The sequence below is a fragment of the Antechinus flavipes genome, chromosome 2 (assembly GCF_016432865.1).
Source record: "Antechinus flavipes isolate AdamAnt ecotype Samford, QLD, Australia chromosome 2, AdamAnt_v2, whole genome shotgun sequence".
Classification (NCBI taxonomy): Eukaryota; Metazoa; Chordata; class Mammalia; order Dasyuromorphia; family Dasyuridae; genus Antechinus; species Antechinus flavipes.
This window is the reverse complement of record NC_067399.1, coordinates 509,520,061-509,539,732: the sequence shown is the minus strand read 5'-3', so window position 1 is coordinate 509,539,732 and position 19,672 is coordinate 509,520,061. Positions and strand designations below refer to the sequence as shown.

Here is a 19,672-nt window from a genome sequence, read left to right as displayed (position 1 = left end):
CCAGGGCCCTCTCTCTGTTGGTTATTTGCAGCTTATCCTGCGTGTGGCTTTTGGACGTAAATTGTTTTCATGTTGTTTTCCCCGTTAGACTGTGAGCCCGGGTCGGATACCGTCTTTTTCTTTGTATCTGCAGCTGTGGGCTCAGGCCCATAGTGGGGGTTTTAAGCTGTTTGCGACTGAGGGAGAGAAGCAGACTTTGGTCCCTGAAGCAGTCAGGAGTACCCTTGGTGCTTGCTTCTCCTCCAAAACTTTTCCCCTGGGGAGCCCTTTTGGAGAGGCAGATCTCTGCGGGAACCAGACGAGTCCCTTGCCCTCTGGTGGCCGTTCTGGGAAGAGTAAAGATGACACTGGGTCTCCCCCCTGGGCCTTCCCCTGGCTGCCCCATGCCTGATCCCAGGAAGGCTGGCCCAGGAAGACAAAACTGCCCTGAAATACCCGCAGGGAGCCCAGATCCAGATGTGGGCCCCAAGGGCAGTGCTCGTTGCCCTCCAGCTGAAGGAAACGCCGGTGGTTCCCGTGGGGTTTTTTACCCCTCCCCCAGCCCGGGCCACACGCACGGCCCTCCCTAGCCCCCAAACCGGAGCACCCCTATCTTGAACACGGCAGGGACCTGCGCCTGCCCCTCTTAGTCCCCAGGTCCCTCTCAGTTCTCTCATTGTGTGATTCTCTCCCGGCTGTCCCAGCCGCTGTCCCGGCAGCCTGGCCTGATGGGGAGCATCTTTTTGTCCTCAATGCAGAAAGACCCTCCAGCTGTCCCGACAACTGAAGGACCAGGCCGTGGAGGCCCAGGCCTGCTACAGCCTCGGCAACACCTACACACTGCTGCAGGACTACGAGCGAGCCGTGGAGTACCACCTGCGGCACCTGCTCATCGCCCAGGAACTGGGGGACAGGTAGGGGGCCTGCTCGGTGGGCTTCAGTGGGGGGCCTGGGCTGAGGGGGGGGCCCTGAAAAAGAGAAGGCCCCGGAGGGCTCCGTGTGGGCGTAGGTGCTGGGAAGCTGACCTTGAGACAGACTCTACAGCTCTGGAGCCCGGGCCCAGGAGTCGCCTCAGACCTCCCGCAGGGGGTCTCACCGAAGCTGCGTCCCACAGTTCTCTGCCCTTGCCCCACCTTCCTAGGGCTCTCGGGCTCTGCCGCAGGAGGGGGGGTAATTGCAGCAGAACTGTGAGTTCTGTCCTGCCACTAGAGGGAGCAGCAACATCAAAATTGGAAAGAAGGGATTTGGGGGGAGCTGGTGCTCCGATGCCGGGGGAACCCCTGGTGTGAGGGAAGGAGTCAATGAACTTTACTCTTCCCAATCTCAAGTGGGGGCACTTTCGGACTTGGAGCATCAGGAAATGGCCCACTTACCTGGGCCAGACTTTCAGTCAGACTCATTTAAGTAGACCAAACTTTGGGTCAGACCCATGTAACTGGGCCCCCTCACCTATTTGTATATGATTTTCCTAAACAGCCTGGCTGACCAAACAGTTTATGCTGACCCTTTCCACATTCAGTGTTTCATTAATTATCCATTGTGTGAAAAGACCTAAACAGCCAAAGTCCCCCTTTTTTTTTTTATATATAATAGCTTTTTGTTTTTCAAAATACATATAAAGATTGTTTTCATCATTCATCCTTGCAAACCTTGTGTTCCATATTTTAAAGAACATCCAACAAAATTGTTGCCTTGTGGTGGGTCTCCTCCTAGGCTGGAAAAAATGGCAGGAATCTCAAACCCAGGTTGACTCTAAAGAAAGTGCCCAAACTCTGCACTGTCTTCCTCCCATCTGAAGAATGCTCCCCTCACCTCACCGACTTGGGGATGTCAGAACCATTATTTTTTTACATTGCTGAATTTTGAACACAGGTGGGGGTGGGGAACTTAAAAATAGATGTTTCCATTCAGAAATCCCTTTTAGCTTGGTCTTGATCAGCATCAGATGTTGTTTACTGTGGTTTGAGGGAAGAAGGCTAAAGGGAAAGGAAAGAGGATGATGCAAGAGTGCCCAAATCATTAGCTTCTCTCCTCTCACTGCGGAATGAATGGGTTGATGGTGTTTCCTGTTTGGCAGAGTGGGTGAAGGCCGAGCCTGCTGGAGTCTGGGAAATGCTTATGTGTCCCTAGGAAGTCATGAACAAGCAATGACCTTTGCCAAGAAGCATCTGGAGATTTCCCATGAGGTGAGAAGATGTTTCATTTGTAAATCAGTCCTGCTGACAAGCTTCCCTGGTGTCCTGAGAAGGCTTTGGAAGTCCCTACTCAAAGATTTTCTTTAAGGACATTTTAAATCCTCTAGCTTCAGGGAGAATAGGGCATTGGGATTAGATGATCTTAAAGGATCATTTCAGCTTTAAAAGTCTAGCATCTAGGACCTAGATGAATGTTTGAGGGATGAAGTCAAAATTCCTTTGGTCTAGTAGATGAAAGAGTCCTAGACTTGAAGTTAGGAAAACTGGGTTAAGTTCTAGCACTCATATGTAGCCAAGCCATGGAGCTAAGAGTTCACTACATTTGAAGTCAGAAAGACCAAGATTCAAATCCTTATATATTCTGTGCCTCAATTTCCCCCTCTGAAAAAATGGGGAGGTTGGACTTAATGGTCTCTAAAGTCATTTAGATTCTAAGTCTATGACTTTGTGATCCCTGAGACCCCTAATTCCCTCATTTGAAAAATAGGAATAATAATATTTGCATTATCTGCCCTTTTTTTAACCTTACACATATTATAAAGCACTTTAAGATTTGCAAAATGCTTTACATACATTTTCTCATTCAGTTCTTTTGAATTTTGAGGGAAATGCTATTATTATCCCCATTTCAGATGTGAGCAAACGGAGACAGAGAAATCACCTTACTTTCTAAGTGTTTAAGGTTTTCCTGATTCCAATTCCAGAATCTAGTATTTTAAACCTTAAATTTAAATATAAATTTAACATGAACTATTATTATAATTGGACTCACTTCATTTCTCTCCCTTCTTCCACCTCTTGGCAACCCCATTTCCAATGGTTCCTTCTCATAAAACCTCTGCATCAATTGTAATGTTTTTCCCAACAGACCCCAACCCACACACGAGCACTTTTACCCTTTTATCTCTCATGCTCTCCCCCTCCCCTGAAATGCCGCCCACCCCACTCCTCATCCCCATTCTTTGTCTCTATCTAATTTTGCCCACTCTTCAAGGTTTCGGCTCAACTGTTGCCTCCTCTGGTAAACCTTTCCTTACTACCAAGGTCTGAACAGGTTTTCCCTTTTTCTAAAATCCCCTAGCATTTAAAGTCTGCATTACTCATTTGGCACTTAACATAGACTTCTTTGTGCCTTAATTTAACTTTTTATTTATACGTTCCTTATCTCCCAGACTGGACTAAGATCCATGAAGCCGGGTCTCAATTGTTTTTATATTCCCCATAGTACCTCCCACTGGCCTACAGTGAGCATCGATAAAGATAAGATGATAATGATAAGGACTGAGTCTCTGATCTTAGGTCCTTCTCTCCTTATTCTGTAAAGAAAGAAAATTGGTAAAGGAAGGGAGGTCAGGGCATGAGTAAAATGTGGCCTAGAGTAGGGGTTCATATTTTTGGCAACCTAAAGCCCTTTGGATGTCAGTGAAACCTGTGGAGCCCTTCTCAGAAAAATATTATTTTTTAATTCAAAATAAAATATGTAGGATTACAAAGGAATCCAATTATGTTGGAATAAGCATCAAAACATTTCTAAAAACAACAAGTTGGTGAACCACTGGCTGAGATCCCTTGGCTTGGAAGAGGAGAAAGTGCCCTTGGCTGGGACGCCAGGCCTTGGGGGGTTGACTTTTGTTGAGAGTGAGTGATTAGAGCTCTTGGCTCCTGGGGTGCCCTGCAGAGCGAGAAGGCCCTCCAGCAGCAGGGACAGTGTGCCCGAAGGCCTGCTCAGTAGTGCGGCCTTTGTGCTGCTGCCCACGGGCAGGAATGGGGCGGTGGTGGGCCCTGGCAGGGCTGGGTGCCCCGAGCCTCCATCATGGAGGAAGCACACTCATGCCTCAGCCCCAAGCTTGGAGGGCTGCCTGCCAGCTCGGAGGCCACGCGGGGGGAAGCACAGCCGCGCTTTCTTCAAGAGGGGGTGGCAACAATGGCAGGGCTGTCTGCCGCTTCCCAGGATTGGAGGAGGGGGGAGGGAGGCTCAGAAGGGCCCAGAGGGGAGGGGGAGGCCTTGCAGGTGCTACTTGGGGACAGAACAGATAGGCCCCCAAATGGTTGATAGCGTATTCCCCCCAAGTCACCAGGAGGAAAGAGGAGGGCTTCTGGGAGAGTGGTGGCAGTCGGCTCATGCATCTAGTGACCCATGCTCACAAAATCACAGCTCCCTGATGTGCTGACATATTTATCGTTCCTCTCTTGTATGGCTGCCTCTGTGCTTGGTATGGGGAAAGGGGGAAAGGAAAAGGAAAAACATGGTTTTTGCTCTCAAGGGCACTTAAAATCTTGCTGAGAGGGTAAGATTCACGCAAAACAAAAACAAAAAACAAGATTATATGTAAATGAAGACTTTACATGTTATAGGATGTAGCAGGGGCTGTGAAAGGGGATTTGAGCTGGGTGGGAAACCTTGAAACCTGACAGTTGCCCTTCCCTCTCTTCTCAATCCAGGATCCAAAAGGCTTAAACTGTTTTACCACCGTGTGTTACTAGGCTTTTTTTCCTCCTTTCTCTGGGCTGCTGCTTAAATATGTGACTTTTTGGATGGGTTAGGAAGGAAGTTAGGAAGCTGAGGAATTTTACCTCAGGCTCGTAAGGCCTGGGAAAAGAGAACTCAAAACACGGAGCAAAATGATGACACCCTCCTTTTCTCATCTCCTGCCAGGATATATGAATAGCATCCTCTCTTCTAGAAAGTCAAGGACAGCACAATGGCCTCAGAGAGTTTCCCATTCATTTCTAAGACAAACTGGAATTTCAATGTGACACTCTTAGGGAACAGAATTCATCATTAAGTGTGTGTTCTATTCTCCAAAGGACTTTGTTAAATGATGGTTTTTCCCTACAAGGAAGTCCAGAAAAGATTCTAAAAATACTAGTAAATGATATTAAAATAATAGTGATAATTATCATGTCTAACATTAGTCCTTCACCCTTTAAGGAAATGGCATCAAACTCAAACTGGTAGAAAGGGGGCTACTAAATTATACATACGGATCCTTATAGGCTGCATTGACTTAGAAAATCACATATTAACATTATGTCCTGTTGTATTTTTATTTATTTTGTTAAATATTTCCCAATTGCATTTTAATCTGGTTTGTGTTTGACACCTCTGCTTTGGAGTTTCCAAAGGAGCCCTGCATATATCTCCAATCCTTAGCAAGTAATAGGTATTTAATAGATACTTGTTTACTGACATACATTATCTAATTTGATCCTCACTACCATGTGGAATAGACTCATCAACATCAAAAGATAGAAATGGGAGAGACCTTGAAGATCATCTAATCCATCCTCCTTTATTTTCTGGAGAAGGAGACTAGATTCAGAAAGGGGGGAGTTCAAGCAAAAGCTTTAGTAAGAAAGCCAGAATTAGAACCCAGATTCCTTCCAATGCTGATTCCCAACCCAGGTCTTTTTTAATCCCATCAAATTCAGTAAGCATTTATTTTATGCTAGATGCTGGAGATATTTAAAAAAAAAAAAGAAAGAAAGAAATTATCTCTGCCCTCAAAAGAGTTTCATATTCTGTGGGGGGAAGCAATAAATGCACATAGATTTAATAATTTTTTTTAAATGAAAGTGTATCGTGGTAATTTATCTTGATTCAATCCTAACTTTCTATAATTTTCATATCCTGTCACATCCTGCTGTTTAACAATCTCTTCCCTTGATCCTGTAGCCTACCCCCTCAAATATTCACTAAGTCCTCCCATTTCCCTTTGTCTTCTTCTCTCCCTTGTGACTCTACCCTTTTTTCTGTACCACCCCCACCTCCTAAAAACAACCTTTCAATTCCACATCATGTCATCTTTCCAAACCCCATCTATTCTAAAAATGTCCCAGTGCTTACCCCTGACCTCCAACCCACTGCACTGTGACTGTTCTGTTCAGCATCACTATTAGCAGGTGCTGGGTACCATGCACCTTACAAGCTAGAATACAGGCATCAGAGAGAATTGCCCCTGAGTTTAGGCCAGATGGTACAGAAGGAAGAGGAAAAGAAATCCTTCCAGGACCCCTCAGAGATCCAAACCAACAGATTTAGCAATAACAAGTCATGGATATAAAGCAAGCTATATTTCCCACTAAACAGCTAAATGATTCCTGAAGCTATAAATTGTATAGTCTTGGTTTAAGGCAAAGAGGAAATACTGTCCTTTATTAAAATGCAAGTCCTCACCCTGAGAAAGTTCTTACATACTAAACTTGCTCAGTCTTAGGATCATAGGATGTTTCCCTCCAATATATTTTTATTTCCTTTAATATTTCTCACTTACGTGTAAAAAAAAAAATTTGGAGGCAGTTGGAAGTTAAATGACTTGCCCAGGATCACATATATATATATAAATACGCACATACACATATATGGATGTACATAGCTAATATATATCTGAGGTCAGATTTGAATTTGGGTCCTCTTGACTTCAGGACTGGTGTTTTATCCATTGTGCCACCTAGCTGCACCTTTAACATTTTAGTTTTGTTTTTTGTTCTTTTTTAAATTTGAGTTCCAAATTCTCTCCTCCCCTTCTTTCTCCTCCCTCCTTGAGAAGGCAAGCAATTTGATACAGATTATACACAAGAAGTCATGTAAAACATTTTCATATTAGTCATGTTGCAAAAGAAAATGCAGACCAAAAAAAAAAAAAAAAAAAACCCCACAAGAAAAATAAATTTTAAAAAGTATGCTTCAATTTTCATTCAGACTCTTATCAGTTCTTTCTCTGAATGTGGACACCATTTTTCATCAATGGTCCTTTGGAACTATCTTTGGTCATTTTCTTGATCAAAATAGCTAAAAACAAATGGTCTTTTCTTATGTTATTGCTGATATTGTGTACAATGTTCAGGTCCTGCTCACTTTATACTGCATCAATTCATATTAGTCTTCCCAGATTTTTCTGAAAACATCCCACTTGTCATTTCTTATAGAACAATAGTATTCCATCACATTCATGTGACACAATTTAGCCATTCTCCTATAAATTGGCACTTCCTCAATTTCCTATTTTTTGCCACTACAAAAAGAGCTGTTATAAGTATTTTAAATAGGCTATTAAAAGAGACTTTTTAAAAAGTTGCTTTAGAATACAGACCTAATAGTGGTATTGTTGGGCAAAGGATATACATAGGTGTAAATAGCCCTTTCTATGTATGTACTTCCACATTGTTCTCCAGAATGGTTGGATCTGTGCACAACTCCACCAACAGTGCATTAGTGCCCTGATTTTTCCACATCTTCTCCAACATTTGTCATTTTTCTGTTATATTAGCCAATCTGAAAACTGTCAAAAACTAAAAGGGACTTTGAACATTATCTCATATAACACCTCCCTCATTTTATTCTTGAGGAAAGAGAAGGAAGGGGACTGATCTAAAGTTAAATAGTTAATTAACATCAAATCAAGGATGAGAACTGATAGCTTTTTGTCTCCTAATCCATGGCTCATTATGGAAACCCTGCCAGTGTGAAATTCTTTTGAGAATCCGGGATAGGAAAAAGGATGACACCACAAACAGAGACTCAGGACTCCTCTAAAGTGGCCCTGTAGACCTGTTGAAAACCAGGAGTTGTAAGCATTTTTGTGTGTTTTGGAAAACCAGGAGTTGTAAGCATTTTTGTGTGTTTTGGAAAACCAGGAGTTGTAAGCATTTTTGTGTGTTTTGGAAAACCAGGAGTTGTAAGCATTTTTGTGTATTTTGGAAAACCAGGAGTTGTAAGCATTTTTGTGTGTTTTGGACTGCTTTGGTTGTCCAGTGAAGTCGGTGGATCCCTTCTCAGCATAATGTTTTTAAATTGGGCAGCTTTGTGATGCAACTTATAGAGAACACTGGATCTGGAGTCGGGAAGATCTGAATTTAAACCTGGCTTCAGATGGTTACTAACTGTGACTCTGGCCAAGGCGATTAACCTTTGAATGCCTCCATTTTCTCTTGTGCAAAATGGGAATAATAATAGCACCTACTCCCTGGTTACTGAAACACTTTAAAACCTTAAAGTGCTACACAATGCCAGCAGTTATTATTAAATGCATAGGATAAAATGCACGGGATTACAAAGGAAACTAATGATGCCAAAACATGGTTATCAAATGAAAAATAAAACAAGCCTATAGCCACCCAAAGAAGAACCCGGGCTGTAAAGCGGGTGCTGGGGCCCGTTCTGCCATCCTGACCTGCCCGCCTCCCCCGGTGCTTGTTTTGCAGATTGGAGACAGGAATGGAGAGCTCACCGCCCGCATGAACATTGCCCAGCTCCAGCTGGCCCTTGGTGGGGATGCCAAGACCAAGCCAGGGGACAGGCCTCCCTACCCTGGCTATGAGGCTCAAGGTGGGTTCTTCCCGGGCCGGTTGGTGGCCGTGGGGGCCGCAGAACGCGGGGCAGAGGGCTGCCGTGGGGGGACCAGCGGACCGTCGGCCTGTGCTTTTTCATGAGGGCAGCCTGGCTAACCCCAGTGTGAAGGTTAGAATGGGATGGTGCCTTGTTGCAGCAAAACATAGAAAGGAAGAGCCAGGTAGAGAAGTAAGACTTTCAGTGAAGGAAATAAGGCAGATGCAAGTTTGTAAGAAAGCTAGTTCACATACAGGTTTTGTTCCCCAGGGGAGGGAAGAAAACACCCCCGTTCCCTGGGGCCCCGGTGTGCCGCCCCCCCGGAGTGAGCTCTGGGACCGCAGAAATCCGCGGCCTGGGCCGAGGAAGTGCCGCTGGGCTCTTGCTCTGCTTCCCACCCAGCCATCTGCAGTCCGGGTCTGCAGAACTCTCCCTGCCGGCTTCAGAAAGGTCCCTGACAAGGACCTGGTTCTGGAGTCAGGGTCTGCTCCTGGCTGCAGGCCAGCCAGTTACTGTCTCTGAACCTCAGTCTCCTCAACTGCAAAATGAAGGCGTTACACTAGGCGGCCTGAGGCAGGACTTGAATCCAGAACCTCTTGTTCCGGTGTGGTGGAGGGGGCACCCGGTAGCTGTGTGATGTGGGCACTTGTGGTGGTCCTCGGGTTCCCTGTTTGCCAAGTAGGAGCTGAATGGCGTCCCTCTCGGTTCTGACTCTGGGCCCCTCGGGGAGGGGGCCCCACGCTCTGTTGCATAAGAGGAGGCAAAGGAGGTGGGGGAGGAGGGGCGGGGCGCGCCCTGAGACGACTCTGAGGGGCTGTCACGCGGAAGGGGGAGCAGACTTGTTCTGTGAGTTTCTGGAGAGGAGAACCAGGACCAATGGGATCAGGCGGCACGTTTCCACCTGACACAGAACTTTCTCACAATCAGAGCTGTCTGAAAAGAGAGTAGGCTGCGTTGGTGATGAGTAAGCGCGCCCAGGCAGAGGTGGGGGCCGGCTGTCGGGGGTGCGCGAGAGGGGTTTCCTGTGCCGGGTGGGAGTTGTAACTGCACCGTCGCCACAGCCCCGCACGTTCACCCAGAGCGCTTTCCACGCGTGACCTTGGAGAGCCTCGGGAGTCTTAGCTGGAAGGAGCCCCCGCAGGCCGGCTTTGGAGGCGGCTCCCTCTGCTCTCCCGACCCCCATTCTCAGCACTTCCTTAGACCTGCGTTCTTCCCGCCCGAATTCTGAAAACTTTCATGCTGAGACCTGCCCCCAGGGGCCTCCCCTTTGTCCACCTGAGGGGACCCGTTCCCAGGCCGGAGCAGACAGATCTCAGACCTGGGCCGCAACATGGCCCTCTAAAGTCCCTCCGCGATCCCCTGCCACTCTTAGGGCCCCGGGCTCGGCAGGAGCCCCGGATTGTTCCAGAAGTTTCAGGTGGCGAAGCGGCCCGTTTCCCCAGAGCGATGGTGTCCAAGAGGCCCGGGGAGCCCACCGTGGGGGCAGAGTTGCCGGCCTCACGGCGGCCACGGCGGAGGGACGGATGTACCGCCCACTTGGCAGTAAGAGCGTGCCGGGATGTGTGTGCCCTGCTAATTAGGCAGCTGCCTATAACAACCTCATTCATGGGGAACTGCCGCTGATCCGCTTCCCCAGGTCGATTCTGTTCCCAGCACAAGCACAGAATGTTCTCCTGGAAAAAAGGAGGGGGAATAAAGGGGGAGATACGTGGGGAAGTACGGAGGGGAGGAGGGAGAGGGGCGCGTTAGAATCCCTTCCTAGGGGGAAGGAAAGGCTGGGGCTCAGCCCCCGGAGGCTTTTCTCGGGAGGAGTGCTCACGGAGCTCAGACTGCTTTCCCCTGAGCTTGGGCTGGACTGCCGAGGTGCCTTGCAGGGCTTTGTCCTTGAAGACAGGGGTTCGCCCAAGGCCAAAGGAGCTGGACGGGAATGCAAACCGCAAATGGGCACCACCTTGTACTGGGCGAGATGTCGCGGCTTGATCGATCTATGAGATTTTGCTGGTTGCTATTCTCGTGACTTCTGCCCCCATTATGGGAAAGGAGACTAGGAAAAAGGCAAGCGTGTATTAAGGGCCTCCTGCAGGCCCGCTCCTGCGCTAGTGCTTCTGATAGCCTTCCCTTTGGTCTCCCAGCAGCCCCTGCAGGGCGGTGCTAATGATCCCATTGTGTAGTGACTTACCCAGAGCCTCGCTCACCCCTCGGGGCTGGTGCTCTAAGCCCCGCTGGGCTTGGGCTTGGGCTGGTTTTGCGGGGCTAAGGGACCTTGTCTCCCGCTTCCCACCTGGAGGCCTCAGGAAAGAGAAAGCAAGATGCCATGAATTGTTCGGGAGGGAATAGAAGCAAAGGGGCCTCCAGACTCAATGGTTGGAGAGATCCCCCAAACTGGGGAGATAGCCTAGCGACCAGGGGCCAGACGCTATTCAGAAAGGGATAAGGGGCAGTTCGATCTTGGACTAATAAAAACAGTAGCACTAAAACTGACACAGTACTCCGATGTATACCAGGAAGGGCCCCGTATCTCCCTTGGTTTGGGCTGACCTGATCCCTGGGACAGATTTTTCTCTACCTTCCAAGATGAGGAAAGGAGCAGCGCCTTCCTTGGTCCTATTTTAGTGGAGCTGCTAGGACCGGCCCCAGGGAAGGGGTGGCCAATACACTGCCCAGAGCTGCGGTGCTCCTCTACAGGGCTTGGCAGAGGCAGGGAGAAGCTTGCCAGCAGCAAGGAAGTGGGGGAATGGGGCCTCCCTTCTAGAAAACAAAAGGTCTGTCACCAAGAGACACTATCACCGCAGGTTTTCTTCTCTGACCAAAAAGAAAAGAGGAAGGTGTCTGAATTAAACAAAACAAACAAACCAACCTCTGGTGTGTCCTGGGGCTAAAGCAAGGGTTTGTCTGTACGTTAACCCTGGTTCTGCATTACTTTCTGAGGCTGGCTGCAGGGGAGCTGGGATGGATTGAAAGGGGAGGGAGGGTGACTTTTCTATGGAAACAGCCTCCAGAATTCCTTCTTGGAGCCTGTGTCACTGGCTGGGAGGACCAGCTTTATTCTGAGCAGCCGAGATCCCAGAGTGGACAGAAATTCCGTCACATATTTGTAAAGAGGCTGGTGTCTCCCTGGGAAGCATCCCTCCCTCAAAGTTAACAGTGGCTGGAAGAGAGCAAATCCAAGGTCTGGTGACAGACCACAGGGAGGCAGTTCTGGAAGGTCTGGCCCAAATAATGTGAGCTGGGGCAAGGCCCAAGGTCTGAGCTCTGCCTTGGGCACTGCCCCTCCAGGAGGCAGGAAAGCGCCAGGGGAGGCCAGCTCCCTAGGCCGGGTGGATACTGGGTACGCTGCCTCCCTAAGCTTTTTGTGGGTAGTCAGGTCCTGAAGAAGGATCACGGACCAGTGAGAAAAAACTTAGTGCAGCCCACAGAGCCGCGGTCTCTTTAGAAATCTTGGACATCCTTGCACGTCCTGTCCTTCCCAAGAATCAGCATCCTGAGTTCCTGGAAAAATCTGACAGGAGCCTGAAAGAGTCCAAGATCGACCATGACCCTGTCTCTTACTCTACTCAGAATGCAAAGTTTACATTCAGTCACCCCTTCTCCTCCTTCAGTTACTGCTTACAGCCAGAGTGAGATCCGAGATTATCTGAGATTTATCAGGTGGGGTTGGGGTGGAGATAAATCTGGGAGTTAGTGGCGAGGGGAGGAAATTAAGCCAGCCTCCTCCCTGATACCCTTGGAATCTCAGATAAGGACAAGGGCTGCATTTTATCAGGGTAAGGAATTCCTAGATAAGGAAATTCCTTCCACCAATGCAGGTCAGCACTTTCTCTGCCACAGAGGTGCCTGGAACCCAGAGGCTGAGTGATTTTGTGCACTCTCACAGCCAGTGTGTGTCAGAGGTAGTCCTTGAATCCAGGCCTTTCTGATTCCTAGGCTTCGGCTTGGCCGACTACAACATGCTGCCCTCAGAACAGGCCCTAGTGCAGAACTGGAGGTGCCCAAGTGGGGGGATCCCAGTACCAGAGGGTCCTGGTACACTTGGAAATGCGGGGAGAGCCAGGGAGGAGGAGGGGATCACAAGACCATGGGGAGGAGCGCAAACTAAAAAGGAAACTGGAAAAAGAAAAGCTCTAGCACAAGTCAAGGACAGAGAAAAGCAGGAGAGTTGAGAAGGGGCAGAACAAAGGCCTCAGGGAGAAACAGTGAGCAGGAGAGGTCAGGAACTCCCTGGGATGTATCTCGAAGCCCAGCCTACGCCATCCCATACGTGCTGAGTGCCCACTTTATGGGGCTTCCCCTGGGACGAACGCCTCACTGCCTTCCCTAGGTTACATCCAGCCCTGTTCCCTCCCCTTGCCTGTCCCCTCTCCAGCTGGCAGTGATTCAGAACCAGCATGGGGGTGGCTGAGTGGGATGAGGGGAACAGCAATCTGATTTTCCCTTCAGCAGCCTCGCGTGGCTCCTTTGACTAGACAGAGAATCCTTTCACCATTAACCAGTATAAGAATTCCTTCCCTGGGAGAGGGCAGAACCGCAGACCATCCCAGGGTGTGTGTATGTGTATGTGTACATTCGGAGGTGGGGGCCAGAAATAGAGGGAAAGCTCCAGGCTTCTCAGACCTGTCTCCCCCTGTCCACTCTGACACCTTTCTAGAAAGGTTAATCTGCTCTAGGATTATAGGGTCACCCAAGACGCAGATTGTTCTTTTGTCATATGGGAAGGGGACACTTTTCTCCATTTTCACGCAAGGAATAATAGCCCAGTTGTGGTACAGTTAAGGATAGCATAACTGTGCTACCCCTACCATATAGTCCAAGCCCTACTCCCTTGCCCATTGAAATCCCTTATTAGGGTTGAAAGGAAAAGAGTGGGGTGGATTTGTCAGTATTCAGTGCAAAGAAGGAAGGACTGATTAGGGAGTTTCTAGAAGTCTCTCTTACTGAAACAACCCTATTATCTCTCCTAAAGAGCTGACTTTGTGCCCCAAGACACCTTAAAAGGACTGGGTGGTCTACCAGCAGTGGGCTTAAGGTTCCCCCTTCTCCTCCCCACACCCAAAAACAGCTAGGCCTTAGGACAGGAAGAGCTGAGCTGTTAGGCCCTTGCTCCTTCTTTCTCTTCTTTCTCCTTCATCCCCACCTTGAAAAAGGCCCACCAGATGGGGGCTTCTTGGCCACTTGCCTTTGCTGCTTCCAGTCCTCTCTCCACATCTGTAATAGCCAGAAAGCATTGAGAAAGGAGATGAAATCTCAGGTGATTTTCGTCTCTGACTCAGATGGAGGATAGGGAATAGTTCCTCTAGTGTATGTAGTTCTTGTTTATTTTTATATTTGGATAATTGTATTTCAGTACAAATGATTTCTTTTGGAATCTCGTGTATTTTATTTTATGACCTTATAAATATTATTCTGAGGAGGGTCCCATAGGCTTTGCCAGGCTGCCACAGGGGGCACATATAAAAAGAGAAGAACCCCCTACAAGATTTCAAAAGAAACTAAGTGCTTCTTCGTAAAGCGCTTGCTAGCCAGGTCCAAGCCTCCTTCAGGTAGAGGGATTGGAAGAAATCTGAGGTCCAGACATCCAAGAACCTGCAGAAAGATGTGGATTTGCAAGTTAGAGGTTAGGAGGGAACACAATTTGCCTTTCCTGAAGCCTCACAAAGGCTTCCCTAATAATATTAAAGAGCTATTTCAGCACCCAGCTGGGGCCTATTTGCAGAAGAAAAATGACACTTGTTATTGGCAACTTTCAGAGAAACTCTGAAAGAAGACTCAGGGCTCTGGTCTGTGCAATAAACTTCTCAATAGAAAATAATGAAATGGAAATCATCCTACCAGTCCCAACCCCAAAGGCTACGTCTTTATTTAAGCAGCTCCTGCCACACTGGAAGTGAGCTGTCCTGAGCTGGCCACCATTTGCCTAGTCCTACTTGAGAGTGGTAGTATCTATGAGATAGCTGATGGAGGTAGGAGCCTGGTCAGTGGCTGGAAGTTGGGACATGGCCTACAGCTGGAGAGTGAATTCATATAAGCAGGACTGGCAAAAAAAAAAAAAAAAAAAAAAATTAGGTCTGAACAAGCTGCTACCAGACCTTGCTTATCCTCCACACCGGACTTCCTGGCTGTCCTGGTATCCCATTCTGGATGGGGGCCTGGCCAAGGGGGAACAGTGTTTGGCACTCCAGATTCCTCAGACTGGAAAGATCCTGCGAACCCTGGACAAATTCAATCCACAAGCCCACCGGAGATGCCCCTTGGGGAAGGTCCAAGATCCTGCCTTGCATGGGAAGTAAGGAGCAGCAGTTTGAGAGAAAGAATGACCTCTTAACAGGGTCAGGATACCAGTCCACCCTAGCTTCCTCAAGTGGTCTGCTGTGGCGCAGTCACCCCAAAATTTATTGAGCTCTGTCTGAAGCTAGTTTGAATTCCACTCCATTCCACCTCTACGGAGTGAGTTCTCAAATATTATCATTACTGGGTGACATAAATCTTAAAAATTACCCAAAGCTCCAAGTGGGGCCCCAAGTTTTAGTATCTAGTGTTCACTCATCTTTCATTCTCTTCTATGAATTTATTACTATACCTTTATATTTTTATTTATAAGTCTGGACATCTTTGCCCATATCCCTCCCCCACTTTTCTCAATGTATGTGTGTGTGTGTGTGTGTGTGTGTGTGTCTGTCCTTCTCTCTCTCCTCTGCTTCTCTCTGTCTTTTTGTCTCTCCTCTATCTCTGTCTCTGTCTGTTTCTCGGTGTCTATCTCTGTCTCTCTGGCTCTGTCTGTCTCTCTTTCTGTGTCTGTCTCTCTGTCTTTCTCTCCTCTGTCTCTCTTTCTGTGTCTGTCTCTCTCTCTCTGAGTCTCTGTCTGCCCATCTCTCTGCCTGCCTGTCTCTTGTCTCTGTCTCTCTCTCATACACATATATACACACACACACACAGACACACACACACAGTTTCCGTCTCTCCCTCTGCTGAAACAGCACACAGCTCAGAACAATTCCAAGTCATACATGGAGAACCATTAAGAAGGCCGTTGGCCAACAACCATGCCGGTGACCAGTTTGCTGTCTCGGTTTTCTGCCTAACTGCTAAACACCTTGGGCTGTTTATAAGGGGAGGGACAGGAAGAGAAAGGGCCTCGTAAATATATTCTGAATGCAGGCAGTCAGAGGGAAGCTCAGCCAGTCCCTTGCAAAAAAATTTGAACTTTTCTAGATTCAAAACACCTCAGCAAACTTCTCAAGACAGAGAACACATTTAGATTTGCCCTAGAGGTTTTCCGACTGTTGACCACTGCCTGGCCACCATGCCAATAAACACGGAGGGCGGGAACAAGACCAGCCTACAGACACACAGAACTTCAGATCTTCGATCTCCACATCCATCCCAGCCCCTGCGGGAGCCAGAGAGGGCCCTTCTTCATGGTGGAGGATCAAGTGGTTTGGGAGGCCCTGTCCAGAGCCAACGGTCTCGAAGAAGAGGTGGGGAAATTGAGTCTGATTCCCAAGTCGCTGGGCAATGATTGGGAGAAAGGCCCTCCACCGAGACAGGGAGGGAGATGGAGAAAAATTTTCACCAAGTGTGGTAAGTAAAGGACACTATTGGGAAACTGTGATTGGCCGTTCTCTGGGACTTTCCCCACTATTGGATGATAGCAGATAGCAGAAGATAGGAGATAGACTCTCAGTTGTTGATATTACTGGGTGGGGAGGTACAATTGTCAAAATAAATATTGCCTCCATCACTTCTACCACCCTCAGGCAACTTTCTATTTGTCTTTAAAAAGTCTCAATTGATTTATTTTTATTTTTGCGTCAGCCTTATCTTATATTTTTCTCTGGATTAGAGTAAGGTTCACAGGGTTTCTATCCCTGCAGATGGTCAAGGGAGATGAGCCAGAAATGTGTCAGGGGCTAGGAGAAGCCATCCTGACAGATGGGACTAAATGTTCTCAATAGTAGATCCAAGTGGACAATACATCCACAGATAATGGAGAGGCTACCTAGTCTCAAAAGGTATCTTCCATAATGGGAAATGAATCTTAGTACAGGCAGGGGAAGCTGAAAACTTCGCGGCTAATATTGGATCCATCCCCAAGGACCGAGATTGGACTCATCCCCAAGATAATAACACAATTGAGGTGTGTTGTCTGAATTGTCTAGGTAATTTCTGGTGATTAGCCATATGAAATTGCCAGTAGGAAGGCACTGTGAGGCTTTCAGGAAGAACAAAGATTAATTGCCTTAACCTAATGCAATTGCAGACCCAAGAAAAGCAGGGAGATGTGTAATTAACCACTTCTTAATGATTAGAAAGCCTAGAGCATTTAATTAGCCCCTTTCCCTCCCATTTTAGGTCAGGCAGGACTAGGTTGTTGCTAGTGCCCTAAGCAAATGAAGACTGCCTTTCTTTGTCTCCAAACCAAAGCCGAATTGGAAAGAAAAGGAGATGGAGGGTACAAAAAATACCTCAATTCCTCAGATGTGACTTGGATTTTTTAAAAAATTTTCTTTTCTGTCTATCTCGGCTTTTGAAACATCACCTCCATTTCCAAATAGCTCTCTCCCCCAGCAAATTACCTCTTTTAACAAAAATTTAGAAGGGAGAAAAAGCAGTTTTTCAAAACCAACCAACAAACTGAGCATATTTGCAATATTTTACACCTAACATCCCCCACCTTTGCAAGAAAGAAAGGGAAGTGCATGGAAAGTGGGTTTTAAAAGCGAACCCAGGTCACCTAATTGAGGTCTTGGGATATTTATATATGACTGGAGCATGCAATAGTCAGGTCTCTCTTCCCTCTTGCTAGCCCCCAGTCTCCTCTAAGGCACTTGACTGCTGTGCAGCCTATTTGCACCACACCCCATTGCCCTTCCTACTCCCCCTGGTGTACCTCAGCTCAGCGAATCCTGTACCCAGGACACTGTGGTTATTTAACGCAGAAGTTGGCTGCCCACTAGTTGGGTCAGGGCCATGCAGTTCAGAACTCAGCAAGATGTGCTTTTAAAAAACCAATTCATTTCCATCCCAGACAATTTCATTATCTGGTATTTCAGAGACAGCAGTCCGGGATGGGACCCAAATGACTGGGAGCCAGGGAGACGGGAGCGTTGGGTCAGCATTTATACAGGCTGCCTCCCGCAGAAGGGATAGGTGTCTGCTTCAGTCAGCCCTGCTCTCCCAGAGATGGGCTCCTGAGGTAGGGCACGGTGCCGTGTTCCTGGCTACATGATTCCTCTTAGCTCCCTCAGCTGGGCCACGCATCTGGTGGTGCTTTAGCTGTTTCTCTTCATGAGCCCATTTGGCGCTTTCTTGGCAAAGATACTGGAGAGGGGTGCCATTTCCTTCTCTGATCATCTAACAGATGAGGGACCGGGGGTAAAAAACAGGATTAAGTGACTTGCGGGGATCACCCAGCTAGTGAGGGTCTGAGGCTGGATTTTGACTCCAGCCGAGGTAGTCTCTCCACAGCTACAGCTAGCCACCCGTGCACAGAGCAGGGCCTAGTAAGTGCCCAACTGTCTAGTGGGTAAGACCTGTGGTCCAGAGAGCTGACCAGCCTGGCGTTGTGGAAAGGGCATTCGGCTGGGAGTAAAGATTCTGTCTTCTGTTCCAGCTCTCCTACAAAGGAGTGTTGTACGAGACAAGTGGTTTCGTGTCTTGGGCTGTCTGGAGAATATGGCTAGATCTGATCAGTAGTTCTCAATTTCGTGGCCTTGAGCTCCCTTTACCCTCTCAAAAATTATTGAGGCTCACCCCAAGAGCTTTTGTGGATCTTAATGTATCTCCTGATATTTTCTACATTAAGCATTAAAATATCTTGCTAGTATCATGAAAAAAATTTAAAACAAACATTTTAGAGTACTTTAAGCACCGTATAAGTACAGTCTTGTTGGTTTTGGGTTTTTTTTTACTTTAATTTTTTTTTTTTTTTATCATCACAATCCAATGAGGTCGATGCTATTGTTGCCATTCTCGTATTATATAAATGAGGAAGCTGAAGCATGGAAAATATAAGTGACTTACCTAGAATCTCACAGTCAGTGTCTCACTCTAGGTCTGGTACTCTATCCACTGTGCCACTTGGATACCACAAAATGAAAACTTTGGAAATAGTTTTGCCCTCATAGATGCCCAAAAGGACACTTTGGGAACTGCTGGATGAAATGATCCTCAGAGTCCAGCTCTCATATTCTGGAATGTTGCGATTCTCTCCAGACTAGGACAGTTGTATCTAGTTGTAAGGGACTGGAAAATAATCTTCATGATTGGGCCCACTCCTCATCCACGTGATATGATGTATTACCTCATCAGCAAACCATAACCTCAGATATTTTTTCCATTTATGGGACTCCTCAAGGGCCGCCTTGAGGATAGGTGATCATTTTAACTAGGTTTAGGAATTATTTTACCTGGGAGAGTCAACATGTCAGCTGGTTTGAGTTCATTAGCCTTAGCTCAAATCCAACAATCTATTTCCTCCATGAAGCTCTGCTTGACCATTTTACATGCAAGGGATCTTTCCTATGACATTTGTTGTCTGTAGCAATCATTTATACTGATTATATGTAGTCTTATTAATTTGTTGTTTGGGTTTGTTTGTTTTTTAATATGATTTTAAAATAGTAGAATCACCTACATTCAAATTTAGAGATTATTTAGTCCAGGGGTTCTTCATCTCCAGACTCCAGAGCCAGTGCTCTATCATCTATTATACTATCTAGCTGCCCTCCCCCACCTGAACTTGTTTTTTAGAAAGAAAAAAAAATGATAACCCTATTTCAACATAATTGATTTCCTTTATCCTATGTATTTCACTGTATGCATTCCCACAGGCTTTACTAGACTGCCAACAGGCTCCATCACACACATAAACTAAGCTTAAGAATCTCTGCTTTAGTCCAACCCTTTACTTTACTTATGGGGGAAGCAAAAACCAGAAGGGGAAGTCCTAGCCCAAGGTCACACAGTTAGCTTAGCACTGATCCCGGATGACAATCTAGATTTCCCTGAAAATAAACCACTTAACTATAATGTGCCTAAGGAAGGTTGGCCCCTTGGGAAGTGCGGACAGATAGGTTGGAATCATGTATCCCACCCAGATAAAACACTGTGCTCTGGAACAAATTACTTCTCATTCTGGGCTTTCAGTTCCCCTTCAGAGAAGCAGTCAGCAGTG

At 47.1% G+C, this 19,672-nt stretch overlaps 1 protein-coding gene across 2 annotated transcripts in view; it reads left to right on the top strand.

Moving 5' to 3' along the window:
- Window positions 1–19,672, top strand: part of GPSM1 (G protein signaling modulator 1) — a 129,321-nt gene that overhangs the window by 64,523 nt on the left and 45,126 nt on the right. For both annotated transcript variants that reach the window (XM_051980332.1, XM_051980337.1), the window contains exons 7-9: window positions 738–893; window positions 2,057–2,165; window positions 8,379–8,502. In XM_051980332.1, coding sequence (XP_051836292.1) covers window positions 738–893; window positions 2,057–2,165; window positions 8,379–8,502 — 389 coding nt within the window. The remainder of the gene's footprint in view (window positions 1–737; window positions 894–2,056; window positions 2,166–8,378; window positions 8,503–19,672) is intronic.